Consider the following 23,846-nt stretch of genomic DNA (forward strand, 5'->3'; position numbering starts at 1 on the left):
GAAAGAAGACAAAACATCCAAGGCATGTCTCTTAGAACCTCACTCCTATTACCTGCTATTTAATTTGGGCTCAGTAAGGAGCAGAAGAGTGGACCGAAGTGTGAGAGCAAACCTGGTAAAAACGGTCTCCTGGGATTACATTTTTGCTCACTCAAAGAGTTTATGAAACCTTAGCACCATTAATAACATGCTAACCTTGAGCTGACTCAGCCTGTGGAGCCCCATTGCTGCAGCCTTCGGGCAGATGGGCTTGTGCACTTGTCAGTAAGTCCACATGGAGTCGTTTGTCAATACCCCACTTGCCATCCACACCCTTCCTTTCCCCAAGTTGATACCGACCTCAGTACACTCAAACGCCACCTCGCCACAGGGTCAGACTGACAGAGGGAATTTTTAAAAATGTTTTCTCCAGATGCTTTGTCACTGTGTACATAGCCTAAATGTTCCATGACACTGTGAGAATCTGGTATAGGGGGAAATGAAATAACATGACCTGAACTGTCTGTAGATGCTGCTTTGTCTTTCTGAGAATATGTCAACTTTGATTCAGTCTTGAGAAGAAAGTTATCAATAAAACTGATCCCCTATATTTCCTTTCCATCATCATCACCACCACCACCACAATCGCTGCCGTCACCACCAGCGCCACTGTTATTAGTACGCTGGCAGGCTCAGAGGAGATCACTCTCTGGAGTCTGAGCCCCAAAGAAGGGTTTCACAAGGCTTTTATGGGCTACCTCTGGCTGGTAGTGAGCTGGTAGTGAGGTCAGGCAAGGTAGTAAATAAGGAAACAAGTTTACAGAAGCAGATGTGTGGGGGAGGTATGGTTTGGGCAGTTGACTGGACTTTGCTTAGTCATTATGGCCAAGGTCTCTCCTTTCTACATTTTTATTGGGACAGTGTCTCCTACGTCACCACCATTGCCAAAATGTGGCCTCTGTTCACTGGTGCTGAATAGAAAGCTCAGCGACAGAGTTTAGGGTGATGAAGAAAAAAATAGCTTTATTGCTTTGCCAGGTAAAGGAGGCCACAGCAGGCTAATGCCCTAGAGACTGTGCCTCCCTTGGGAGAGATGAGGAAGTGGTTTTACTGTTTGAGAGCAGAAAATAAGGCCACAGATAAGGATCAGGGTAGATGATCCTTCAAAGTTGGTATTTAGCGGCCCCAGAACTGGTTCTGCTGGTCCTTCTCTCTGGTTTTCACTTATTGGGGGTTTTAGTTCTGCAGAAGAACTCAAAGATACTGTTATGTATATCCTTGAATGGGAAGCAGGACCCTGCCCCAAGGCTGCACTATCAGGTTTCTTGACTATTCCTCCCTTGTCTCTGCATCCCCCTCCCTTGTCTCTGCATCCCCCTCCCTTCCCTGATTAGCAACTGTTTGAACCTGCCCTTTGGAACCCAGGGAAGGTCAAGGAGGCTGAAGCTTATTTCCTAAAAAAAAAGAAAAGAAAAGAAAAGAAATGGGGGACACAGGAAGCCTTGTGCCCAGGAGCCCCACAGTGTACTTCTCAGTGTCACCATCACCTCCATCATCATTGTCATGATGCTTCATCTTGTCCATTTGTTTACCCATCTCTCCTATTCCATTCTCTGCTCCTTTATGGCCTAGGAGGATGATTCCTCAGACTCCCCCTCCCAGATTTCCTTCCTGCTGGCTTCCTGATTGGTTTGGTCAATTGGAGGTGGAAAACAGAGCACAGGGTATTTCTTCCCCACTCCCTTCTGGTTTGTTTGATTTATAGCCATGGCTGCCTCCTTTCCACCCGTAGCTTTTGTCAAGTGGCCTCAGCTCCAAAGATCCCAGCTCTGTCTGGGCTCCAACATATGATTTCCTCTCCTTGTCCCTTCAAGATATGGGTGGTAAGTCTCCCACTGTTTCCAGTCTCTGGGTGCCCCAACACCCGTGTTTATTTTCCTGTCACCACTGGAACCATGATTCACAGTGTTGCTGGTACCATCCCAGTTAGATTCTGTGTCCTGCCTAGATCCTGGTGATCTACTGTCATCTTCTCTGTGACTATTGATGGATTGCGCTTCGTGTATCAAACATTGTGCTTTCCTTGAGGAAAGTACTATTTTACAAATGAAAAAGTAGATTTAGCCATCTTAGAAATCTTATCCCAGGTAACACAACTAGTAAGTTGCAGAGTCAGAATTCAAGCTACTCCAGAGCCTCTTTTTACATTCCCAAGAGTTCTCCAATACTGTCTGTGTCAGAATACATGTTTGCTACAGATCAAGGTTCTGAGAAACCGACTCACAGCTCCGTCGAGGAACCCGCTATAGGTTTTCACGTGCACAAGAAAAGCTGGCTGAGGGTCATCACCTGATCCAAGGGAGCTGATTGCCTGGGCTAAGTGACCGCCTGTGGGGCAGGCTGGCATTAAAACTCTGACCAGTCCAGGCAAAAGTAATTACTTAGCCAATAAGACCTTTACCCCCGCCCATATTTAAATGAAAAATGCTGAGAAAATTAGTCAGGAGATAGAGGGAGGAGAGGAAAGAAAACTGCGAAGAGAAGCAAGCAATGGCCGTGTGGTAGAGCAGTGACCAGAGGTGCAGCAATGATAATAATGTCCCCAGAGCCAACCTGAAGCCCAAACAATGGCTATTCTTCGCTTCACTGGTCAGTTCACCAGTGATCTAAGTAATTGTTGGTCATGTCTTGCCTGACCCAGACTCATTTGATTGAGCTGATTTCATCCAGCTTTTCCAGAACGAGCTCTCAGCTAACAGAGTGACATAGCCCTCCTACTGGTCTTCCTGAATTTACTCTGTTCTTTTCTCTAAACCATTATTCACTCTGAAGCCAGAGTGATGTTTCTTTCCAAAGCGTAAATCTAACTTTATTAACCTCCTTGCTTAAAAACTCACACAGAGTGAAAATTCCCTACAATAGCATGCAAGTTCCTGCATAGTCCACCACCATGCCTCCTCTTCTTCCTTGGCTGGAGCATCAAGCCCTCTCAGCCTCTCTGGTCCAGCCATCCTGGCCTTCCTTCAGTCCCTCTTGATCAGCACACTCCCTCCTGACACTGGGCTCAGCACGGGCTGTTCCTTCTGCTGGGACTGTAGACCCCTTGCCCTTTCACCTACTTCCACTCAGCATCAAACATCACTCCCTTGACTTCCCTGCTAGATGTCAATCTCACAGTATCCTCCCAGCACGGTGTTGTCACAGGTGTGACTTCTTATGTAATTACCTGATTGATATCAGTCTTCCCCACCAAGGTCCCTGAGATCAAGGTCCATGTCTGATTTTTCTCACTGTTGTATCCACAGTGAATTGTAGGGTACGTGGCCCACAGCAGGCACTCAGATATTTGTTGAATGCGCGAATGATTTAATGTCTACCTACAAATAACACTAGGGAGAAACTCTTCCACAAGTGCCACTGAAATAGTCGTCATGGAGCAAATGACAATAGTAACAGTGGGCAAGTGACTGTTGCTTAGGAAGGGCCAACACACAACAGGAGACCAGAATATGTGTGGCTGTGTTCACAGTACCCAGGACCAAGTGCACTGCTTGGAAGGGGAGCCCAATCCTTCTGCAGCCCCGACATCTACCTTGGCACCTAGGAAAATGCCCAAAAGGTCAGTGGCACTTGGCTCTCCTTTATTGAGTTCATTTGAGCTTACAGGTGTTATTTCCAAAGAGTTCATGTCCACAACTTGGTAGCCAGGATAGTGTGAGTTTGGTGCCTATGATTACCCACCTCAATCCAGCTTTAAATTCGACTGGAAAATTAAAGAGAACAAGGAGTTCCTGTCGTGGCACAGTGGTTAACAAATCTGACTAGGAACCATGAGGTTGCAGGTTCGATCCCTGGCCTTGCTCAGTGGGTTAAGGATCTGGTGTTGCCATGAGCTGTGGTGTAGGTCAAAGATGCGGCTCGGATCCCATGTTGCTGTGGCTCTGGCGTAGGCCAGTGGCTACACCTCCAATTAGACCCTTAGCCTGGGAACCTCCATATGCCACGGGAGTGGCCCTAGAAAAGGCAAAAAGACAAATAATAATAACAATAAAGAGAACAAATTTGCAGCTTTGACTGCAAACCCAAAAGGTAATACATTAAGACAAATGTCTTTGCATCTTGGGAGACATTTGTTAATCAAAATTGGTAATGATTTTAACTGTACGACATATTCTTTCAAATGACGGAAATTTTTTTCAGATCATTCAAATGGGTGAAATTATGGCTCATGAAAAATATTCTTCCTTATGGAATTCCCTTTAGGGAACCTACTTCGGTTCAAAAAAAGTAATAGGTGTCAGGTATTCTGCTGGGCCAGCGATAGTAGGAGATATAGAGTAACCTCAGAGCTCTTGTTTTCAAGGACCTCACAGACTAATGGAGGAGATTGTAGCAATGGAAAATAACACAAGCCAGGTGTTCCTGTTGGGGAAATGAATCCAACTAGTATCTGTGAGGATATGGGTTCAATCCCTGGCTTGGCTCAGTGGGTTAAGGATCTGGCATTGCCATGAGCTGTGGTGAAGGTCACAGATGAGGCTTGGGATCCAGCTTGCTATGGCTGTAGCATGGGCTTGCAGCTGTAGCTCTGATTCGATCCCTAGCTGGGAACTTTCATATGCCACAGGCGTGGCCCTAAAAAGCAAAAAAAGAGAGAGACAGAGAAATACAGGCCATGCTGAAAGTTTACATGGTGTTCTATACACATAGGATAAACCGTACATCATTTATTATATGGAGATAATAATGGTTCACAGTATTTAGAAAATAAAAGAGCTCATCAAGAAGACCATAAAAGGTCTAAGATATCATAGAGTCCAGCTTCCTAATTATACAAGTAAGAAACATGAGGCCCCCAGAAGTCATGATCTCTTGGCTAGTCAGTGCCCATACCAGATCTTGAACCCAAAACTTCACTTTGAAGAGCTGTCAAAGATAAGACCAAGTTGTACTGTTCTTACTGGCTTTCTCCAAACCACTCCAGCCATTGGGGGTTGAAATATCAAGCAAACATGGATTTTCTTTTTACAAGGGAACAAGATCCATCTCTCTGCCTCCCATCTGGCCCTTTCCACTCTCCTTCTCTTATATCAGGGGAAATAACTTCCTCAAATGCAAATCTGATTATGTCATCCCCTTCCTTCCATGGCCCTTAGCGTAAAAACCTGCAGCCTTCCTAAGGCTCACTCAGCAGCTCTGCTCCTGGCCCTTGACTGCAGCCTCAATTTCCACCTCTCTCTCCTCCCTTCTCCAGGTTCCAGCCACACTGTTCTTCCTCTCTTCAATCACGCCATGCTTTTCCCCCATTCTGGGGCTCAGCCCATACTGTTCCCTCTGCTCAGAACATGCTTGCTTCTTCTTCACCTAATGTTGCATGTGGCTCAGATAAAATACCATTACCCTGAACTGTAGATGGGCGAGTCCTTCCCTGGCCCATCTGTGCTCTGCCATTGCTCTATATAAAATTACCTGTTTAACATCTGTCTTCTGCACTGGACCCTTAGTCCCAAGGGTGCAGGAATTGCTTCATCCCCACCCTCCAGCATAGTAGATTCTTAGATACGCTAAGCTGCTGGAACAAAGACACTTCAAATCCTTGGTGTTTTACAGAGCAGGAAATTGTATTTTTCATGCGACAGTCCAGAGTGGGGGTTACAGGTCCATGGCACTTTTACTCCATGTCACCATGTAAGGACCTAGACTGATGTGGCTGGTGCCTTCAAGATGTGGCTTCCGAAGTGCCCCCAATCATTTCTGTGTTAATCAGCTGGAAACGAAAAAGAGCATGGAAAAGCTTGCATGGAAAGAGATGGCTTCTCTTCTGCTCCTTTTCCACTGGAAGGCATTTCATTACACAGTCATAAGACTACAAAGAAGGCTAGGCTGTGTGGTCCAGCCATGGCCAAGCTCCTCTTCACTATGTGACCGGGGAGAAAGGATTTTGAAAGAGAGATGGCTGCTCCAACAGAATGCTCAGTGCAGATTGAAAATAATCTTTAAATCATTATGTTGCTCTACTTTAGATGCCGATTATCAGTACCCAAACTCCCAGAATCATTATATCTCTTTCACTTTGTTGGCAGAATTTCAGTATCCAAACAACTGGCTTCAATAAAAGGTAAGGCCTGGGGTGACAGAGATGTATGTGTTTCTCCTCTTCCATGAGAGCATGCCAAGAGTTAAATATCATAGGACATCGATGTAAGAGACCTTGTGGATGAATCATCAAACATTTATGATGTGCTTTTTAAACATTTGGGAACATCCTGCTGTGTAGCACTGGGAACTATGTCTAGTCACTTATGATGGAGCATGATAATGTGAGAAAAAAGAATGTATACATGTATGTGTTACTGGGTCACCATGCAGTACAGTAGAAAAAAATAATAATGTTTTGGGGAAATTAAAAAAATATGCCAAAAAAAAAAAAAACACATTTGGGAACAGAGGTCCAGGGACAGATATTAGCTCCCCCAAACTTAGAGGCCAAGCTAAAATAAGACATGGACCCCTCACTCCTAATTCAGTGTCCATCCCCCCATGCCCAACTTGTCTCCACGGGCAGCAGCATCAGTGTGTCCAGAACAAGACCATCAGCATCTGACTCATGAAAGTTCCATGGTACTCAGGATGCAAATAAGTCCCCAGCTGCCTTCGTTGATTAAGCAAAACACAGTGTGACAAACTCCCAAGGTATAAATATTTGCCCTCAGAATTCCAGTTCATAGGTAAAATATCTTTAGAGCTAACATTATCATCATGGAAATAACAGTATATGAAAAAAAAAATGTGCTCATATACTTGGATCATTTTCTTATTCCAAAATATGTGGCTTATTTACAGCATAACAAGCATAGCTGGATACTCCTATATTGCAGTTATTTCTCCTCCTGGATGGTTAGTCTATGCATCCAAAGGATAGGCTTTATGTTTTAACTTAAATAAATCATCCTGATGAAAATAGTATTTTTATACTCTCACAACACAAGAGACCCATGATTTCTTTTTTATAATTTACACAGTTTCAGGTACTTCTGATAATTGTCCAGGACAAAATATTATGTCCATGACATGATAAATATCCATGACATTTCTCATGTAACAATCCTTTCTGGGGCTTTGAGGGGAGTTTGTAACTATCAGCCTCACTGCCCCTCAACAAACATACACACACATCCCATTCCTAGCACTAGACTCCTTACATTAGGCTAGTGAGCCATATTTACTCCCACATCCTAAGAAAACAGAATAAATATGCCTTATCTTGCCAGAATGTTTTCTTCAGTGATAAGAAATTTTAAGTGTTATTCATTGAATCAGACATGGTTAGATCATGGAATGGAAGGCAGTACCAACTACATTTTCTCTTCCAGCTACATGGGTTTAGGCCCTTAATCTCTTGGGGGGAGGTGGGTGGAGATAGGAGTTGAGAACATATTTGCCACTAGCATCCAAAGTAGTTTTATTGTGGAAAAGTTTGAGACGTGCTGGAGTTTTGGGGAAACTATTGATCTAGCAAGAAAAGAGCAAGAGATCTACTAGTTTTTAGTTTTGTCAAATACTAACAAACTTGGAAAAACCACTTTCCTCCTGTAGGTCTTTATTTCTTCATTTGCCAGAATAAGTAGTATTAGAATAAGTTCCAAAATGAGCTGATTCTGACACCTTGCTGTACTAAGGGTTGTGTTTCTACTATGCTAAAGTGTTAGGAACTCACTCGATCAAATGTTTCATGTTTCGTGTTCCGCGTACCAAGGCAGGTAAGGAGAGAGAGGCAGAGAGTTGTTCTGAAGCTCAAGTCAGTTCAGTCCAGTACACGTATGCTGAGGCCTACAGCACACCAGAGTCAGGCAGCGAATGCAAATATAAGGTGCAGTGACTGCCCTCAGGGAACACGCAGTCTGGAGCTGAACTGTCCAGTATGGTAGCCATTAGCCACATGGAGATATTGATCCACTTGCCATGTTGTTAGTGTGAATTGAAATGTGCTATAAGTGAAAAATTATGTCAAGACTTGAGAATTAGTAGAAAAAAGTATAACATATCCCAATAGCTTGTTTCTGTTGATCACGTGATTTTTGATTCATTGGTTTAAATACCATATTTTTTAAATGATTGTATCTGCTTCATTTCACTTTGCTAATGTGACTACTTAGAAAAAAATTTCATTATAATTATGACTCGTATCTTCTTTTGGACAGCACTGATCTAGAGGGTAATTTAGACAGAGGAACAGAGTGTTTTGGTCTGAGGGTTATGATAAGTTCATGTTTAGGGAAGTAGAGAAGCACAAAGGAAAGGTATGTAGCCCAGTCCCGGGATTTGGGAAAGAGTCCTACAGAATACGCTGCCCGAGAAGCAGCATCTCCAGGCAGTGTACATCATGGGGAAATAGCAGACAGGCTGTGTGACCTTGAGTAAGCTACTTAACCACTCTGTGCTTCAGCGTCCTCATCTAAAAAGTGCGGATGACACTGGGACTCACGTCCGAGGGCGGATGTAAGAGTTAAAGGAGTCAAATTGCGGGGAGTTCCCGTTGTGGCGCAGTGGTTAACGAATCCGACTAGGAACCATGAGGTTGCGGGTTCGGTCCCTGCCCTTGCTCAGTGGGTTAACGATCCGGCGTTGCTGTGAGCTGTGGTGTAGGTTGCAGACGCGGCTCGGATCCCGCGTTGCTGTGGCTCTGGCGTAGGCTGGTGGCTACAGCTCCGATTCGACCCCTAGCCTGGGAACCTCCATATGCCGCGGGAGCGGCCCAAGAAATAGCAACAACAAAAAAGACAAAAAAAAAGGAGTCAAATTGCGAACATCCCATAAATAAGTGGCTCCATAATCCTTTACTACTATTGTCCGTCAGAATACAAGCTCCAGGGAATCAGGGATTGTGCTCTTAACATCAGCCCCTGATCTCTCCCCAGAACTAGGACAGGGCCTGGCCATAAGTAATTATTGGAAGGATAGAGGGCATAAGAAACTACAGACAGTTTTTTATACTATTAAAGAGTAGAAAGTGAGAGAGGAAATAGCAGGAGAGGGGGATATGAAGGGCCTGGCTTAATACCCTGTCCACTGCTCCCATTCCCAAGGCAAGAGAACTGAAAAAAAGAAACATCCATCCTTTGCGTTTTTAATAGCACTTAGCCCTTTACAATATGCTTTCACATATTTGCTCACAACTCTGTGAGGCAGACAGGGCAGGAATTAGGAGGCAACATGCTGGGTTTATTAAGGGAAGAACCCAACCATAAAAACAGGAAACCAAAAGTATCATTAGTATTGGTAGGGTAACCAGAGCTCCTTGTTATCTTTTATTTTTAATTTCTTCTAGTGCTGTTTTTGCCATGAGCATATGTTATTTTATAGTCAGGAAAAAAACGCATGCTGTGTTTAAAAGATTGGAGGAGAAGGAAGAGAAGTGGGCTGGGCCAGATGGAGTCCCCATCCTAGAAGGCAGTCAGACCTGAGCTTAATCAGAGGATTGGGAAATGTCAGGATTCCACAGCCTCCATGGAGATGCTCTTAGAAGGAGTTATTCCAAAGCAGCAGATCCATCTTTCTATGGCCTTTCAAGGAAGACAGGCCTTCAAATCTTTCCTCTGCCATTTCTGAGCAACGTGGCCTGAAGGTTTTTAATTGTTTCATGTGTCAGTTTCCAATATATGAAACTGAGACACAAATAGTACCTACCTTTCTGGGTTTGCCAAGCATTAAATAAGATTTTGCTTGAAAGGCATCTGGCACCTAGTAAACAAGAAAGGTGTCTGTCATTTGCAGGCTCATACACAGCTTGAAAGTTCACCCCTTCCTTGCTAGAACAGAACTGGCAGGAGAGTAAGAGGCTATTGTCCCCCATGAGAAGTCTCAGGCCCAGTAAAACAACTCATACTAAAGCTTTCCTAATTATTCTGCATTACCAATAAATAAATCAACTGGTAAAAGTTACAGAAGGGAGGATAATGTGAGAAAAAGAATGTGTATGTAATATATATATATATACATTATGTTTATGACTAGGTCACCTTGCTGTGCAGCAGAAATGGACAGAATATTGTAAATCAACTGTAATTTAAAAAAAAAATTTTAAGTTACAGAAGGTTTGTTTACCTCCCAAGAAGGTATGCTGCTCCCTGAGCTGGAACACTCAACACAACCATCCTCCAAGCTTGCCCCACCTACCCTGTACATGGCAATTCCACCTCTTATTGTTCTTAGCTTAAATAGTAATCTTCTTACAGATGCCTCCAAAACCACCTAAGTACTTTTCTCCCCAGACCTACTCTGTAATTTCCTATTTTTTTTCTGTCTCTGTACTTTCTTTGCCTCACATATCACAAGTTGCACATATGCACATTATGCATGTAGATGGAGAAAAAAGTATCATATATATACATAAAAAACCCATAAAATATACACTCATATTCTCTTGACTCTTACTTATTCCTCCACTAGATTGCAAGATAGGTGAGGGCAGAGGCCACATCTGGTTGTGTCACTTCGGGTACTAAGCAGCTCAGGATGTACCAGGAACACAGTAGGTCCTCGATACAAAAGCCACATTTTACTTACTGATCCTCTTTCTTTGAATCAATGATTACTGCACGTTCTCTGGGTGGAAAGCTGTGGGATTTTTTTTTTTTTTTTACATTTTAAAAAATTAAAATATAGTTGATTTCCAATGTTGGGCCAATTATCTTGGGTTCTGTTTTTCTCTTCTTCCTATTCATACACTCAGCAGTATTTACTGGCACCTACTACATAGCAGCCATTTGTGCTGGTCACTGGGAATATGGTGATGAAAAGGAAAGCTATGATCCCCGGCCTCATGGAGCTTGCAGTCTAGTTGGAAAGAAAGATGATTAAACACGTGATAATTGTAAAGTGAGAAAAGTCCTTTTAACAGTGGATGTGATGGGGACTGAGAGAACAGAGAGGATAAGAATGTTCTCCACTGCACCTTGTAGAGTACTCAGGTTTCACTGTGTGCTCCTCACTGGAAAGAAGTGAGTTAGTGCCACCATTTCATGGAGTTTAAACCAGAAAAACCAGCTGGGAGATCACTGTGTTTGAAGTCATGAGTCAAAGAGAACACTTTTCTATCATTAAATCAAAGGACTTGTCCTAGACGTCACTCTATCTCACTGGTGATGCTCTATCTGACATAGAATATAAACTCCACAAGAGCAGGACTTCATCTTCAATGAAGTATCCCTAATGCCAGGGACTGTGCCAAGCACATAGTATGTGCTTTATAAATGCTTGTTGAATAACTGAATGAAATTACACATTTGAAAATCAAGGCTTAGAGAGGTCAGGTGTTTTTCCCAAGGTCACATGGCAAGCAGGGGGTCGATCTCATCCTAATTCCACTAGCCACTGAAAGAATTTTTGTTCTTTATTATTTAAAGATCCAGAGTCGGACACCTCCATGTCCCACCCCCAGACAGGTGACAAAGAGCTCAAGGTCAGGCTCATATTGACACACAGCTTTCAACTTTGTCCCCAAGTTCCTGTGGAAGATGGAGCCTCATGTCTGGGGAAGGTCATTTCTAACATAGGCTACATTGTTGTACATCTCTTCTCCCATAGCTCTGCGCAAGGGCTCAGATCTGGAAAAAGCCATCGCTACTGCTGCTCTGATTTTCAGAAACTCTTCTGACCTTGATGGCAAACTTGGAAAAACTACTGCCAAAAACCTGCTGCGAACCCAATTCAGGAATTTCACAGAGGTAAGAGAATTAACAAACTGGTAGAAAGAGGGAGCCACACCGTAATGGCTGACCCAAAGAGCCAACAATTCCAGCACAGAGCCCTGTTACGTTCTTTGTTCTTTCATTCAACAAATGTTTACTGAACAACTACCCTATGCCAGGAAGTGAGTTGAGCGCTGGGATTAATGTAATCAACAAGCCAGCTGAGAAGAGATGTGCCAAAAAAGTGATTAGAGATGGTCAAAGACCATGAACGAGTAGAGCATGCAATGAAAGAAAAAACAGGGACCCATCTTGGGCTTGGTGGTCAAAAAAGGGGTCCCAGAAAATTACGGGATAGCTGAAGAATGAGATCGAGGGTGAGAATGACAGCTTGGAGGACTGGGCATAAAGCATGTCGAAGGCCTCTGAGGTCAGTGAGCCCTGGTGAGAAGGTGGAGGGAAGCAGGAAGTTGTAGGGGAGGAGGCAGGGGGAGGTGGAAAGAAGCTACATCTACAGAGGCACAGCCTGAGGGCGGGAGGAAGCCAGGGATGGTTTCTACATCCATGAATGAAGAAATTACATCAGCTGCAGCAGGAGATGAGACTGGGGTGGGGGTGGGGAGAGAGACAAAGAAGAGGAGAAGAAATGTGGGGAAGGAACCTAAACAAAGGAGGACGTTGGTTGGGACTAGGGTGGCGAATGTGAGAGGCATTTGCAAGGTGGATGAGCAGGGTCTGATAACTGATGGGCTATAAGGGTCGAAGGACAGAAGGAACAAATAATAATACCCCAGGTCTGCCTGTGGGAAGTAATAGCCGGTGGTCCCACCCCCAGAGAAGAGAAAGACTGGAGAATAAGCAGATTGGAGGGAGGGAAGGGGGGTGCGGGGAGGTGAGAAATTCCGTTAGGAGGTGTCAAATTTTAGATGTCTTTGAAACTTTCCTTTGCAGAAACTCAGGCAGCAACAGGGTATATGAGCATGAAGGTCAGAAAAGAGATCTGCAGCAGTGAGAGTCAGCAATATAAAAACAGATCGGAAGGGAGTGACCTAAATCATCTGGAGGCATGTTCAAATCCTCAGCCATTAGAATACCATCTTCAGTATTTCTCCCACATCTGCCTAGAGCCTGTATTATAGTTGACTTAGAACTTTTTAAGTTAACTCTCTACTTAAATGAAATTATTTTATAAGGAGCCTTGATCACCCTTCTAAATGTAAATTCAGTGGGTAAAAGTGGAAGGTAGTAAAAAACAGTTGACCATTCTTATTTACTCTTTATTCTTGCATCACCTAAAATTGCGTTACGTTCTACCAGCAGTATGTGCTCCAAACTTCAGAAAATACTAGCCTAGGGAAAATGTGCAAAAAGAAAAGAGAACCTCACGCAGAAACTAAACAGCCAACATTTAATAGTAGCTCAAGTGAGAAAAAGAGTTAAATGGAAACAGTCTCTCAGGTTCTCTGTGTATTCTGAGAAGTTAGAAAGAACTATTATAGTCTCTTTAAAATATAACATATATATGGTTTAGCATACTACGGTTATATAAGGTGTCATCCACTGAGAGACTCTGGGTCAAGAGTACATTTTTCTATGAAGCTATGGTTATTTCAAAAGAGTATGTATGAACTCATCCTTTTCTTTTTAATTCCACAAATAAATGATTTTTTTCTAGAAACAGTGAATAGAATGTTGGTTGCTGGAGGGTGGAGGGTGGGCTGATGTAAGTCAAAGGGTACAGATTTCCAATTATAAGAAGAATAAGTTCTGAGGCTCTAATGCACAGCATGGTGACTATAGTTAAAATCTGATCTGCATACTTGAAAAGTCTCTGAGAGTAAATCTTAAGTATTCTCACGGCACATACAGAGTTAACTCTGTGAGGTGATGGATGTGTTAATTAGCTTGATCTTGGTAATCATTCCACAAAGTACGTGTATTATCACCTTGTAACCTTTAAATATATACATAATTAAATGTGTCAATTATTCCTGAATAAAGTTTTTAAAAATGTGTGTGTGTGAGAGAGAAAGGAAGAAAGAGAGAGACACACAGAAAAGTGACAGGAAAGAAATATTAATAGTTATCTATCTTTGGGTAATCTGTTAAAGGGTTATTTTTACATCCTCTTTTTAAAAAGTATTTTTTCTCAATGTCCAATATTAAACATATTATTTTTGAAATAAAATTTTTTAAGAAAAACTAAGCCAGAAACATCAGGCAGAACTGACAAGAGATCAAAAGTTCTGGGGAGTCTTTACAGAAAGTGTGGGAGAACATATCCTGTATCATCAGCTTCCATCAGAAGCCAAAAGAAATGACAAATCCCAAAGAATGCTGCGTCTACCTGGCAAATTCTCAGCAAGCTTCTAACTAGTGTGCAAATGAGAACCTAGTGGATGGATCACATCATCTGAGGACCCCAGAGGGAAAGAATTCAAACCAAGGTCATTGGGAAAGGCACCTCATGTCCCTCAGGTTAGGCTGAATCCCAGAAAGGCAGCCAATTTCAGGATCTCTAGCAGCAGACATAGCCAGGCCCCATGCCGTCCCACCCTCTCCTCCAGGTGAGGGGTTAGACACCAGGCACCAACTCCAGGGGACCTGAGGGGCTCCTCCCTGGTGCCCTCAGTCTCAGGAGCTTCCCTTCATGGAGTATCCCTTCAAATGCCATTGTGGTCCAGCCACCCCCTCTGCCCCATGAGATCCCCTAAGGCAGACAGGGCAGAAGATTCTTCACTACTGACTGGCCTTCCTCCCAAATCCTCTCTGCTAAACTGAGCTAGACCTTCTGGCTGAGGCCTGGGTTCTGAGGGGAATATGTCCTTTCTCCTAAACCTAATGTGGGGGGTCTTACTTATCCCTCTATAGCCAGCCAGAGAAAATAAAACGCAGCACCTAAAAGCACTGCTAAAAAGATACAAAAGCAAGATGGCGGGCCAGCCCCAAGAGCGCTGAAACTTGTCAGCTCCATGCTCTTATAATATGCAGAAAAAAGAGAGGAAGAGAACCTCCAGCCATCTCTGACCTCTGAGCAAACAGGGAGCTTAACATTAGTAAAAGACTTCTCTCTCTGTCTCTCTCTCTGGTCTCTAGCTCTCCTGGGAGAGGCAGAGACAGCTCCTTTCACTCTCACTGGTAGGTGTGACCCCTAGAGGAGAACCAGCCCAGAGAACCATGAAACGTCCAAGCCTATAAGAGGAGTATCATCACTCCCAAAGTGCCTTAGTCATTGCTATGTTGGTTTGTTCAACTGGCACATGGCTGCAAGTTTGGAGTTGAACTAAATGCCATGAAGCAAATGACCTTCACATTTTTGATGCCACTTGGGGAGATAGTTCACAAACTGTGGCTGGAACTGAAAAGCATCTCCATTTATGTGCTATTCACATGTCTTACTTCAATCTGTCTATGGGGACCATGAACTTGGGTTTGATTTACAGTCACACTAAATGCTGATCCTTCTTCCAAAGCACATATTTTTCTTTTAGCATGTTTTATTCCGTATTTACGAATAATCTTATGCTCAGTAGAACACACAGTTAATACCTCCAAATAACAAAGGGATTGTAGTTTGAAAATCTGGAAACATAGCAATATCTGTGTTTGTAGAGGTGGGCTTGGCAGTTGAGTGTGGGCTCCAGAGTCAGGCAGCTAAGCAGTCAATCCTGGTTTCCCACTAATAGCTGACTAGCTTTGGGAAAATTACGTAATTCTCACTGAGTCTCTGACACTGCATCTGTATAACAGTGGGGATAACCACAGTATGTATTCAATAAGGCCTCTGTGAGCACTCGGTGAGGTAACCCATGAAAAGGCTTAACACATGGCTAAACTAGTAGAACTGGTAGCAACTTGACATGTTGTTAATAACATGTTTACTATTGCTTATTATCTGTTATACCAAGGTGGCACCATGAATTAGGTATTTTTACTTTTTCTTCGTTATTCTGACAGGGACAAGAAACCAAACCAAGATACAAAGACCTCCTTTCTGAACTCGATGAGCATACAGAAAATAAGCTGGATTTTGAGGATTTCATGATCTTACTGTTAAGCATCACTGTAATGTCAGATCTGCTACAAGATATATGGAGTGTGAAAGTTAGGCAATAAACAGCTTTAAATATATAGTTAGGTAAGTGAATGGCAAATGCCAGTGTTAAGTGATTAAAAATTTTTCTCATTTTTAATTAACTGAAGGTACCCAGCATGTATCTATGGTTGCATGGGATGGTTCTGATTGCTGATATTCAGACCCAGTACAACTATATATAAAAAAAAAATCTATGCCAACTCTTCACGAATGTTTAAATAATGCAGTCTCTGGTGTTTTACAATATGATAGGTGTCATATATCACTGAATATTGCATTGCTTTTGCTGAGTCAGTAATGTCTTACAGCACTTTTTATTATAGTCCTTACAGCCACTCACTCGATCATTCATTCACTTATTAAACAATATTACTAAGCCTCTCCTTGATGGTATTGCTGAGAATACAGTAATGAACCAGCTAATCCGTGCCCTCACACATGCCGGCAGAAGTCCAGCAGAAGAGAGAGACTACAAGCAAATTATCAATCAATTGTACATACAGTGTAATTGTGATAAGGGCTCCAGGAAGCTAAGAGAGCTGTTATCACTGACCTAGGATCAAAGGTCAGAAAAGCTCTACTTACATTCTGCAAAAGACAAAACTATTGGGGGGAAAACATATCAGCGTTTTCCAGGGCTACAAGTGGGAAACGCTGTTGTTCACAAATGGGCAGGAGGGAAGTTTTAGGGGGGATGGGAATATTCTATATCTTTGATTGTGGTGATGATTACAATGGCTGCTCACATTTGTCAGACTCTTAGAAGTACACACTAAAAATGGTGAATTTTACTGTATGTCAATTAATCCTAAATAAACATAACTTAAAATTCTTAAATCCCATAATCCTGGTAATTTCTGGCCATGTTTAACCAACAACTCCTTGAGAAAAGGATCTAAAAGTAGCCGTGTCCTAAGGACACACATCCCCTGTGGACATCCCTGTATCCCTGAGTCTGAATTCTACAAACACGCACAGGTCAACACCTGAATCTTTGAGATAGACTTTCACAAAGATTTTTACTCATTATAAAATTATTGTAGCTTCCTGAGGAGTTCCCATCATAGCTCAGCGGAAACAAATCTGACTAGTATTCATCAGGATACAGGTTCAACCCCTGCCCTTGCTCAGTGGGTTAAGGATCCGGTGACATGAGCTGTGGTTTAGGTCACAGATGCAGCTTGGATCCCATGTTGCTGTGGCTGTGATGTAGGCTGGCAGCTACAGCTCTGATTCACCCCCTAACCTGGGAACCTCCGTATGCCGTGGATCCAGCCCTAAAAAGACAAAAAATAAATAAAATCATTGTAGCTTCCTGAGTTCCTTCCCTCATCTCCCCTTTTCTTCCCAGCCCCACACTGTAAGCCTCAGAGGCACATATTAAGAAACGCCTTCAGGCAGGAGACCGCCGCCCCTGGTCTAGAGAGGTGTTATCTCATCCTGCAGTGTTCAAATCCACCAAGACCTGACTCCTTGGCCCTCCCCACTTTCCAAACCTTACACTGTCTCTGTCCAAGAGTTTATATACCATGTGAGGGAAAGCCCCAGACTCTACCCTCTGTCACCATTTTAATAGGCGGTATGAGTGTTCAACAGGACTTACCCTGTGTGTCAGGCACTTTTTTTAGGGGCTTTACAAGTATTAACTCAACTCCCATCACAACCCTATGAGACAGATACAAGTACTGTCATTTCATAGATGAGGAAACCGAAGCATAGAGTTTTCAATTTTTCCAAAGTCATACAGCTGGCAGGTTGGAGAGTTCTCTGCCCTCTCTGTGGGCTCTGTTAATTTTAATATTAGACTGCATCGTGAACAATAATATAATTCAACACTTCAGGCACTGTGCAAGAGAGAGAGAGAGTGGTGCCAGCTGGGTCCTAGAGCACCATTTGGCAGTCCTCAAATAGAATCTGTGGGCTGCTCTCCCTCAAACCCCTTTGTATCTCAGTTGCAAGTAGCTGAATATGGCAACCTCAGTGACCCATTAAAGGTCAAATTCACACCTTTCAGGGAAGGAGAGAACAGATCCTGGCCAATGGTGTGAGGAAGAATCTTGGAGCCAGTCCAACCCTCTGGGCTCCCGGTAAGGATTTTTGAAACTCCATCCCAGATGGGAACTCACACTCCTCCAAGGAGGAAATCAATTATAGAATCTATTTTAGCTCAATGCAAGGAATGAAAACAGAGCAAAAGCTCGGGCAGCATCAGTGACAGATGAGCATAATGCCAAGACTCAAGATCACAGAAGCCTCACCTCTTAGTTCGAGTCCCCAGACCACGAGCTCTTCTATTAAAACAAAGCTTCCATCTTGAAATGGTACTGTCATCATAGGTGAGATTATGGATGCAAATCTGACCTGGAATCCTTTGGTTGCAAGAACAAAGTCCACTCAAATCACATACAGATACAACATACACACCCTCAAAAGAAAAAGGAATGAGTTGTATTGATGAACAAAGTACAGTGGTAAAGACTGAAATGGAAGGGCAGAGAATGCAACAACTTTTCACAAAATACTCGAAACAGTAATAGAAAGCAAAATCAAGGTTTTGCTCTTAGGATCTCTTAAATGAATTGGTTTCTCATCTCTGCTTCTGTCTGCATGTGGTCTTTCTCTCATTTCTATTTCTATCTCTGCCTCTTTATTTATCTCTACCTCTTGACTAATTCTTTCTGATTCCTGGCACAAAAGCCAAGCACAATGTCCCTGTTGCTACTTTTCTTCTGTCTTTAAATGAACAACCAACACTCCACAGCATCTTAGAAGCCCAAGGCCAGTACCCAGGAGCAAGAACCTACTTGGCTGAATTTAAGCAGGGATGACTCCAATCTAGATGTCTGCTCAGGGATGCAAGTCACATGTGCCCTCAGCAGGGCCTGTGAGAACTGACCCCAAAAGTATATGGATAGGTTCTCAAAGAAGGGAGGGAGTTGCTAGGGGAGAAATGACTGACAGAGGAGATTATAAGAATCTCTACTACAAAATCCATAACTTGGACCAGCAGGGCAGTGTTCCTGGCTTCTCAGGGAACATGGGAATGGATAGAATAATCTCCTTTGTTATTCCAACAGAAACCTTTCTTGCATTGTCACTGGATAAAAGGAGCTAACCTGAGCCTCCCTGGGAAGTTTTCCTGTGATTAAATAGTTAAGATGTTCCAATACAAGGGCTGCAAGCACCCTTGCAATTTGGTGAGCATGACAGGAACGTACCGAGTCCTCAAACCCCTAATTTTCTTTATTTTAGCATCTAAAAGTGGGCCCAAGTATGAGATCAGGAATTGTGCTTTAAATAGGCCTTTGTGAGGAAGGGGGAAAGGGCTGGAAGGAAACCAACAGGAGGCCTGCTCATCGGCTGACCTTCGGCACTGGCAGAGCTAACGGGAGTTCTCAGCTGAATTCGGAGCCAAGAGAAGGACCAGAAAGGCCAGTTCGCTGAATCTGGCAAAGGCTGACTCAGCCTGTGCACAAGGGACGCCCATGCCCCAGTGAATTCAGGCCTGAACGATGTATTGTGCCAGTTTCCTTTCCTCTCATTTTAATCTCAGACACATGGATTCAGATTTCCCTTTGATCCTTGGGAAGGTACAGTTTTGAAATAAATTCTGGCATAAAGCGAGATCTCCACATGGTTTCCACACCAGCGGGCTTGAGGACTGCGTTCCTGTCCCAAGTGTTCAATACTTCACCCACACTTCTGAATCTAACAACAGTGGATGCTCATTTCACACTCATTTTATGACAAAACATGAATTGTAACTAATCAGAGGTTCTTTGCAGTCTTGATTTCTCCCCCGCCACCAGTGTTCAGACCTTGTGGTTGGGAGGTCTATGCCCCTGGAAGAATCGCTGGCCTGGAGGAGTGGACCAGAACAACAGGGGGCTGGACTTCCACCCCAGCTCTGCCACCACCAGCTGTGTAGCTGTGGAAAAACCCTCCACCTTTTCTGAGTCAGCCTCCAGTTTTTCTAAATATAAATGTGGGATCAGGGTGGGGCCTGTTTTCTTAGAAAGTCACTGTGAGATTTAAGAAAGTATATAAACACTTCAGGAATGTAGAGTGGGCCTGCAGACATGTCTCATATCTCTTCTAACGTGTCTAAATGCTGGACAAATGGTCATCATCATTATTCTTGACCACGGCTGTCCCTATTACAGCATCTACTATACTCAAGTACTGCCAGATGGTCTTGTACTTAATTCCCTAAACAACTTTAATAGACTGGTATTATTATTTCTATTCTGCCAAAGGAAATGCAATTTAGAGTGGTCAAGTGACTTAGCAGGTCACAGACCAATAAGTGGCAGATAAAACCTGGGATTCCAACCCCCATCTATCTTGTGCCACAGTCTGGATCCTTTCTGTGATAACAAGAGTGCGTATACAACTACCTAAAACAGAGCATCACCATTATTTAAGGCTTATACCTGATTATAAGTTGTTATCCAAAACAAGGAGGAAAAGGAGGAGGAAGGGAATAAAGAAGGAGAGGAAGCAGCAGAGGCAGCATCTCAATGTCCAGAATACAAAGGGGATCAAGAAGCACTAAGAGAAAAAGCAGTAACAACAATACTTTTCCCCCCTCCTTGTCTTTCTATGTCATTGAGGGAGGGAATTCTGCCTTTGGGAAAAGGCAATGGAATTTTAAATTCTGTGTGGCCTGTAGCCACAGATGTAAATACAAATGGTTTTCCTTGAAGAAAGAATAAATGGCAGGAGAGAGGCCGTGGAAGCAGGGAAGGAAGGGCAGCAGGCCTCTTGGGAGGGGGGCTGTGTCCTAGACATGAGGGCTCTTGGCGGGGATGCTGATTTGAAGGGCTGGACCTTCTCTCCTGGGTCTGCTGTGCTCCCCTCCTCTCCAGGTCTCAGATTCTTTCTTACTTCATGAAAGGGTGCCCTGTGACCAGACATACCCCCAATCCCCTCCCATTCTGGTAATCTCTTGTACTAACTAAGACTGGTTTTTGTTGTTGTTGTTGTTTTGGTTTCATTTGATTTTTTTGACAATACCCATGACACAAAGAAGTTCCCAGGGCAGGATCTAACCTGAGCCATGGCAGCAAACCAAGCCACAACAGTGACAATGCCAGATCCTTACCCCACTGAGCCACAAGGGGACACCAAAAGTAATTATTTTATTTTATTTTATTTAGGGCCACACCTGCAGCACATGGAGATTCCCAGGCTAGGGGTCAAATCAGAGCTGTAGCTTCCAGCCTATGCCACAGCCACAGCAACAGCAACACTGTGTCCCAGGCACATCTGTGACCTCCAGTGCAGCTCACAGCAATGCCAGATCCTTAACCCACTAAGCAAAGCCACAGATAGAATCCATATCTTCATGGATACTAGTTGGGTTCTTAACCTGCTGAGCCACAACAGGAACTCCAACCAAAATTCTTTTTTAAAGAAAATTATAGCAAGTGCCAGTGAGATTATGGACAAATTTGAACCACTTAAACACTTGACTCTTCTACTCCTTGTTTCTTTCCTTTGACCTTGGCAATCTGAGCTATAAGCCCCATACACAAAGGGCTAATCAGAGAGATGTCCAAGGGAACAGAGAGAGAGAAAGAGAAAAAGAAAAGAAAAACTGATGATTTTCCAATGCTTTGTGGATTAAAAACATGCAGCTATGCTTTATATGAGTTTTGAAAGTGGCACATAAGTCACACAATTCACATGGCCACTTACTGGCCTGTAAGCAACATTTTTAAAAGGAATAGCCCTGCTTGTCTTGCAGAGAATCCTCTATGCCTAGAACAGCACGTAGAGTACAGGAGGTGCTTGATGAATATGAAATAGACAGATGAATGAATGAGTGAGCCCTTCGCCAACAGAACAGGTGAAAAGGGGAACATTAAGATATTTGCTTAGATACAGGTCAAAAAAAGAAAACATGGTATGCTTTCTTAATAGATGAGCAAGCTGGGTTTGATTAAAGACTGTGCTAGATTTAAAGATTGGTAAGAAGATTTACACTCAGTTGAAGATTGCCTTCACTTTAGCTCAGAACCAGCAACCCAGCAGTGCAGAGAATAGTCTCCAGATCAAAGACACAGAGAGTGAAGCATCCCCATCATCTAGGGGCCAGTGAAGCCCACGCAGAGGGGATAAGCCACCAAGTCCGAGGAGCCCAGATCCCAGCGCCACCCTCCAGCTAGGATTATCTGGAGGCAGAGCCACAAGCGCACTTCCATCCCGTTCTGTGTCTTATTGATTTTTGGACCTCAGACAGGTCCCAAGACACATTTTTGTTTATAAGATAAAGCTATTTCAAAATTCAGTCATTTATCTTTCTTTTCAAAGTAACTTCCCTGGTTTCCTCTACTGCTCATGATGGTTCCTTATCCTTTTTGACCTTAAGGTTATGCTTTGACCTTGAGCAGATTCGCAGACCCAGCGGGATAGTTAATTCTGAGAAAGTTTTGGACCTTTCCCCGGGGAGAGAGAAGAGGCCTTGGAAGCAGGACTGGGTTGATTTGGTCCTGGCGCAGCCTCATCCTTAGTGGCCTGGGAGAGCTGGGAACTGGCAGTTTTCTCCAAACCTCTCTTTTTGAAGGAAAGAAAGTTGGAGGTCCTGGCTGTCTCTGAAGGGCTTAATGAAAATCGATAATGAAATTAAAAGCGGGAAAAGGACAACTTTGATTTCTCTGACGCTTTAGTCTTCAAGGCAGGCGCTTTGATTCCCCGTGAAACGTCTGTGTGGAATAGTGGAGACCGGAAATACTGGCGTCATGCAGTACCTTGTGCATGCGCCGTTCAGAGCCAAGTCCCTCCACTCACCTGCTCCCTGAAATCAGAAAGGTAGGGGAGGTGAAGAACGGAAATCAATTCTCATCTCTGGGTGGTCGTGTGGGAAAGAACCGGGCTCTCTTGATGCTTGAAATCCTCTTGAAGTTAAGCTAGAGGTCAGTGGTCAGGCTCAGAGGAGTGGGAGGCTTTTGTCAGTGCCTGAGGCCGCACACAAAGCCAAATTGACTATGATATCAACTCTGCTCTTCATTTCAACTGTTCTGAGCTGCTTTGGGACTGATGCAAAAGCTCTGGAAAAAGAAGTCATGGTAGAAATCCTATCAGTTTTCTGAGAGAACCACAGTCTGAGAAATGAGACTGGTCTCGTGTCTGTATCCTTAGGAAGAGGTTTGGTTGCCCTCATTGGCACACGCAACACACGTTCCCAAAGAGCATCTATCCCCATTGATCTGGGCTGATGTCCTAAGAGTCATATATTTTGAATGTCACACTGTAGCAAATGATGCTGCTGCCCAGCATGCATCTGCTCAGCATACCTGAGTTCCCCTACCACCTCAGGGGACCAGTTCCAGCACAATGACAACTTGCTACTGCGGGTACATGTGTTTTTCTTCTCTGGAGCCCCACAAGCTTGCTCCAGAGCAGACAGGGAAAATAAGGGCATGTGGAGCGTTAAAACCCCAGAGGCAACTCTCAGGTCATGAGAAGGAAAATCAATGGCTAAATCCTCCAGCCTCCCCACCCTATGATTATGAGGCAAGTCCCTCACAGCTTCTCAGAAGGTCCCCAGGGAGATGGAGACCTGGTTGCCTTCAGTGTTAATTTACCCTTTGATGTGCCTTTATTACCTTTTCTCCTTTCCTTAATTCTTTTTCCCATTTTCCTTACTTTTGCATCCTAGGCCTGCGTTCCCATTAACTCCTGCACCTAATTCTACATCTCAGAGCCTGCTTTGAGGGGAAAACCAAACTGAGAGAACCCCTCCCCTGACCTCTACCAGAGAGAACAGTATTTTGCACATCATGAGTAATCAAAAACATTTGTAGGTGTTTTAGGAAATCTTGCTAACGACAATTCCAGATATTCCTTAGGATCCTTTGGGAGATGGTTCACAACTGGAGATCATGAAGATGAGAAACTTTCTCCCTTATAGTGTTTATAGTGTCCATCACTGGTTGAATCTGCTTTCAAGGTCATTGACTATCAGATCCTTCCAGCTTTTTCTGTGTGTGCTCCCTTGGTCAGGAGGAAAAGACAGTAAGAGAACAAGAACCTAGGGCAAGAGCCACAGGTGTGTATGGTAAGCAGAGAGTGCAGCA

General features: G+C 43.6%; 1 protein-coding gene across 1 annotated transcript; it reads left to right on the forward strand.

The window, feature by feature from the left end:
- Positions 1–3,471: 3,471 nt before the first annotated feature.
- Positions 3,472–16,597, forward strand: SNTN (sentan, cilia apical structure protein). The gene is made up of 4 exons (XM_047778483.1): positions 3,472–3,598; positions 6,063–6,097; positions 11,566–11,705; positions 15,627–16,597. Exons 1-4 carry the CDS (start codon positions 3,489–3,491, stop codon positions 15,783–15,785), a joined length of 444 nt encoding a protein of 147 aa, XP_047634439.1. The 5' UTR covers positions 3,472–3,488; the 3' UTR covers positions 15,786–16,597.
- Positions 16,598–23,846: the final 7,249 nt, after the last annotated feature.

Source organism: Phacochoerus africanus, chromosome 1, assembly GCF_016906955.1.
Source record: "Phacochoerus africanus isolate WHEZ1 chromosome 1, ROS_Pafr_v1, whole genome shotgun sequence".
NCBI lineage: Eukaryota > Metazoa > Chordata > Mammalia > Artiodactyla > Suidae > Phacochoerus > Phacochoerus africanus.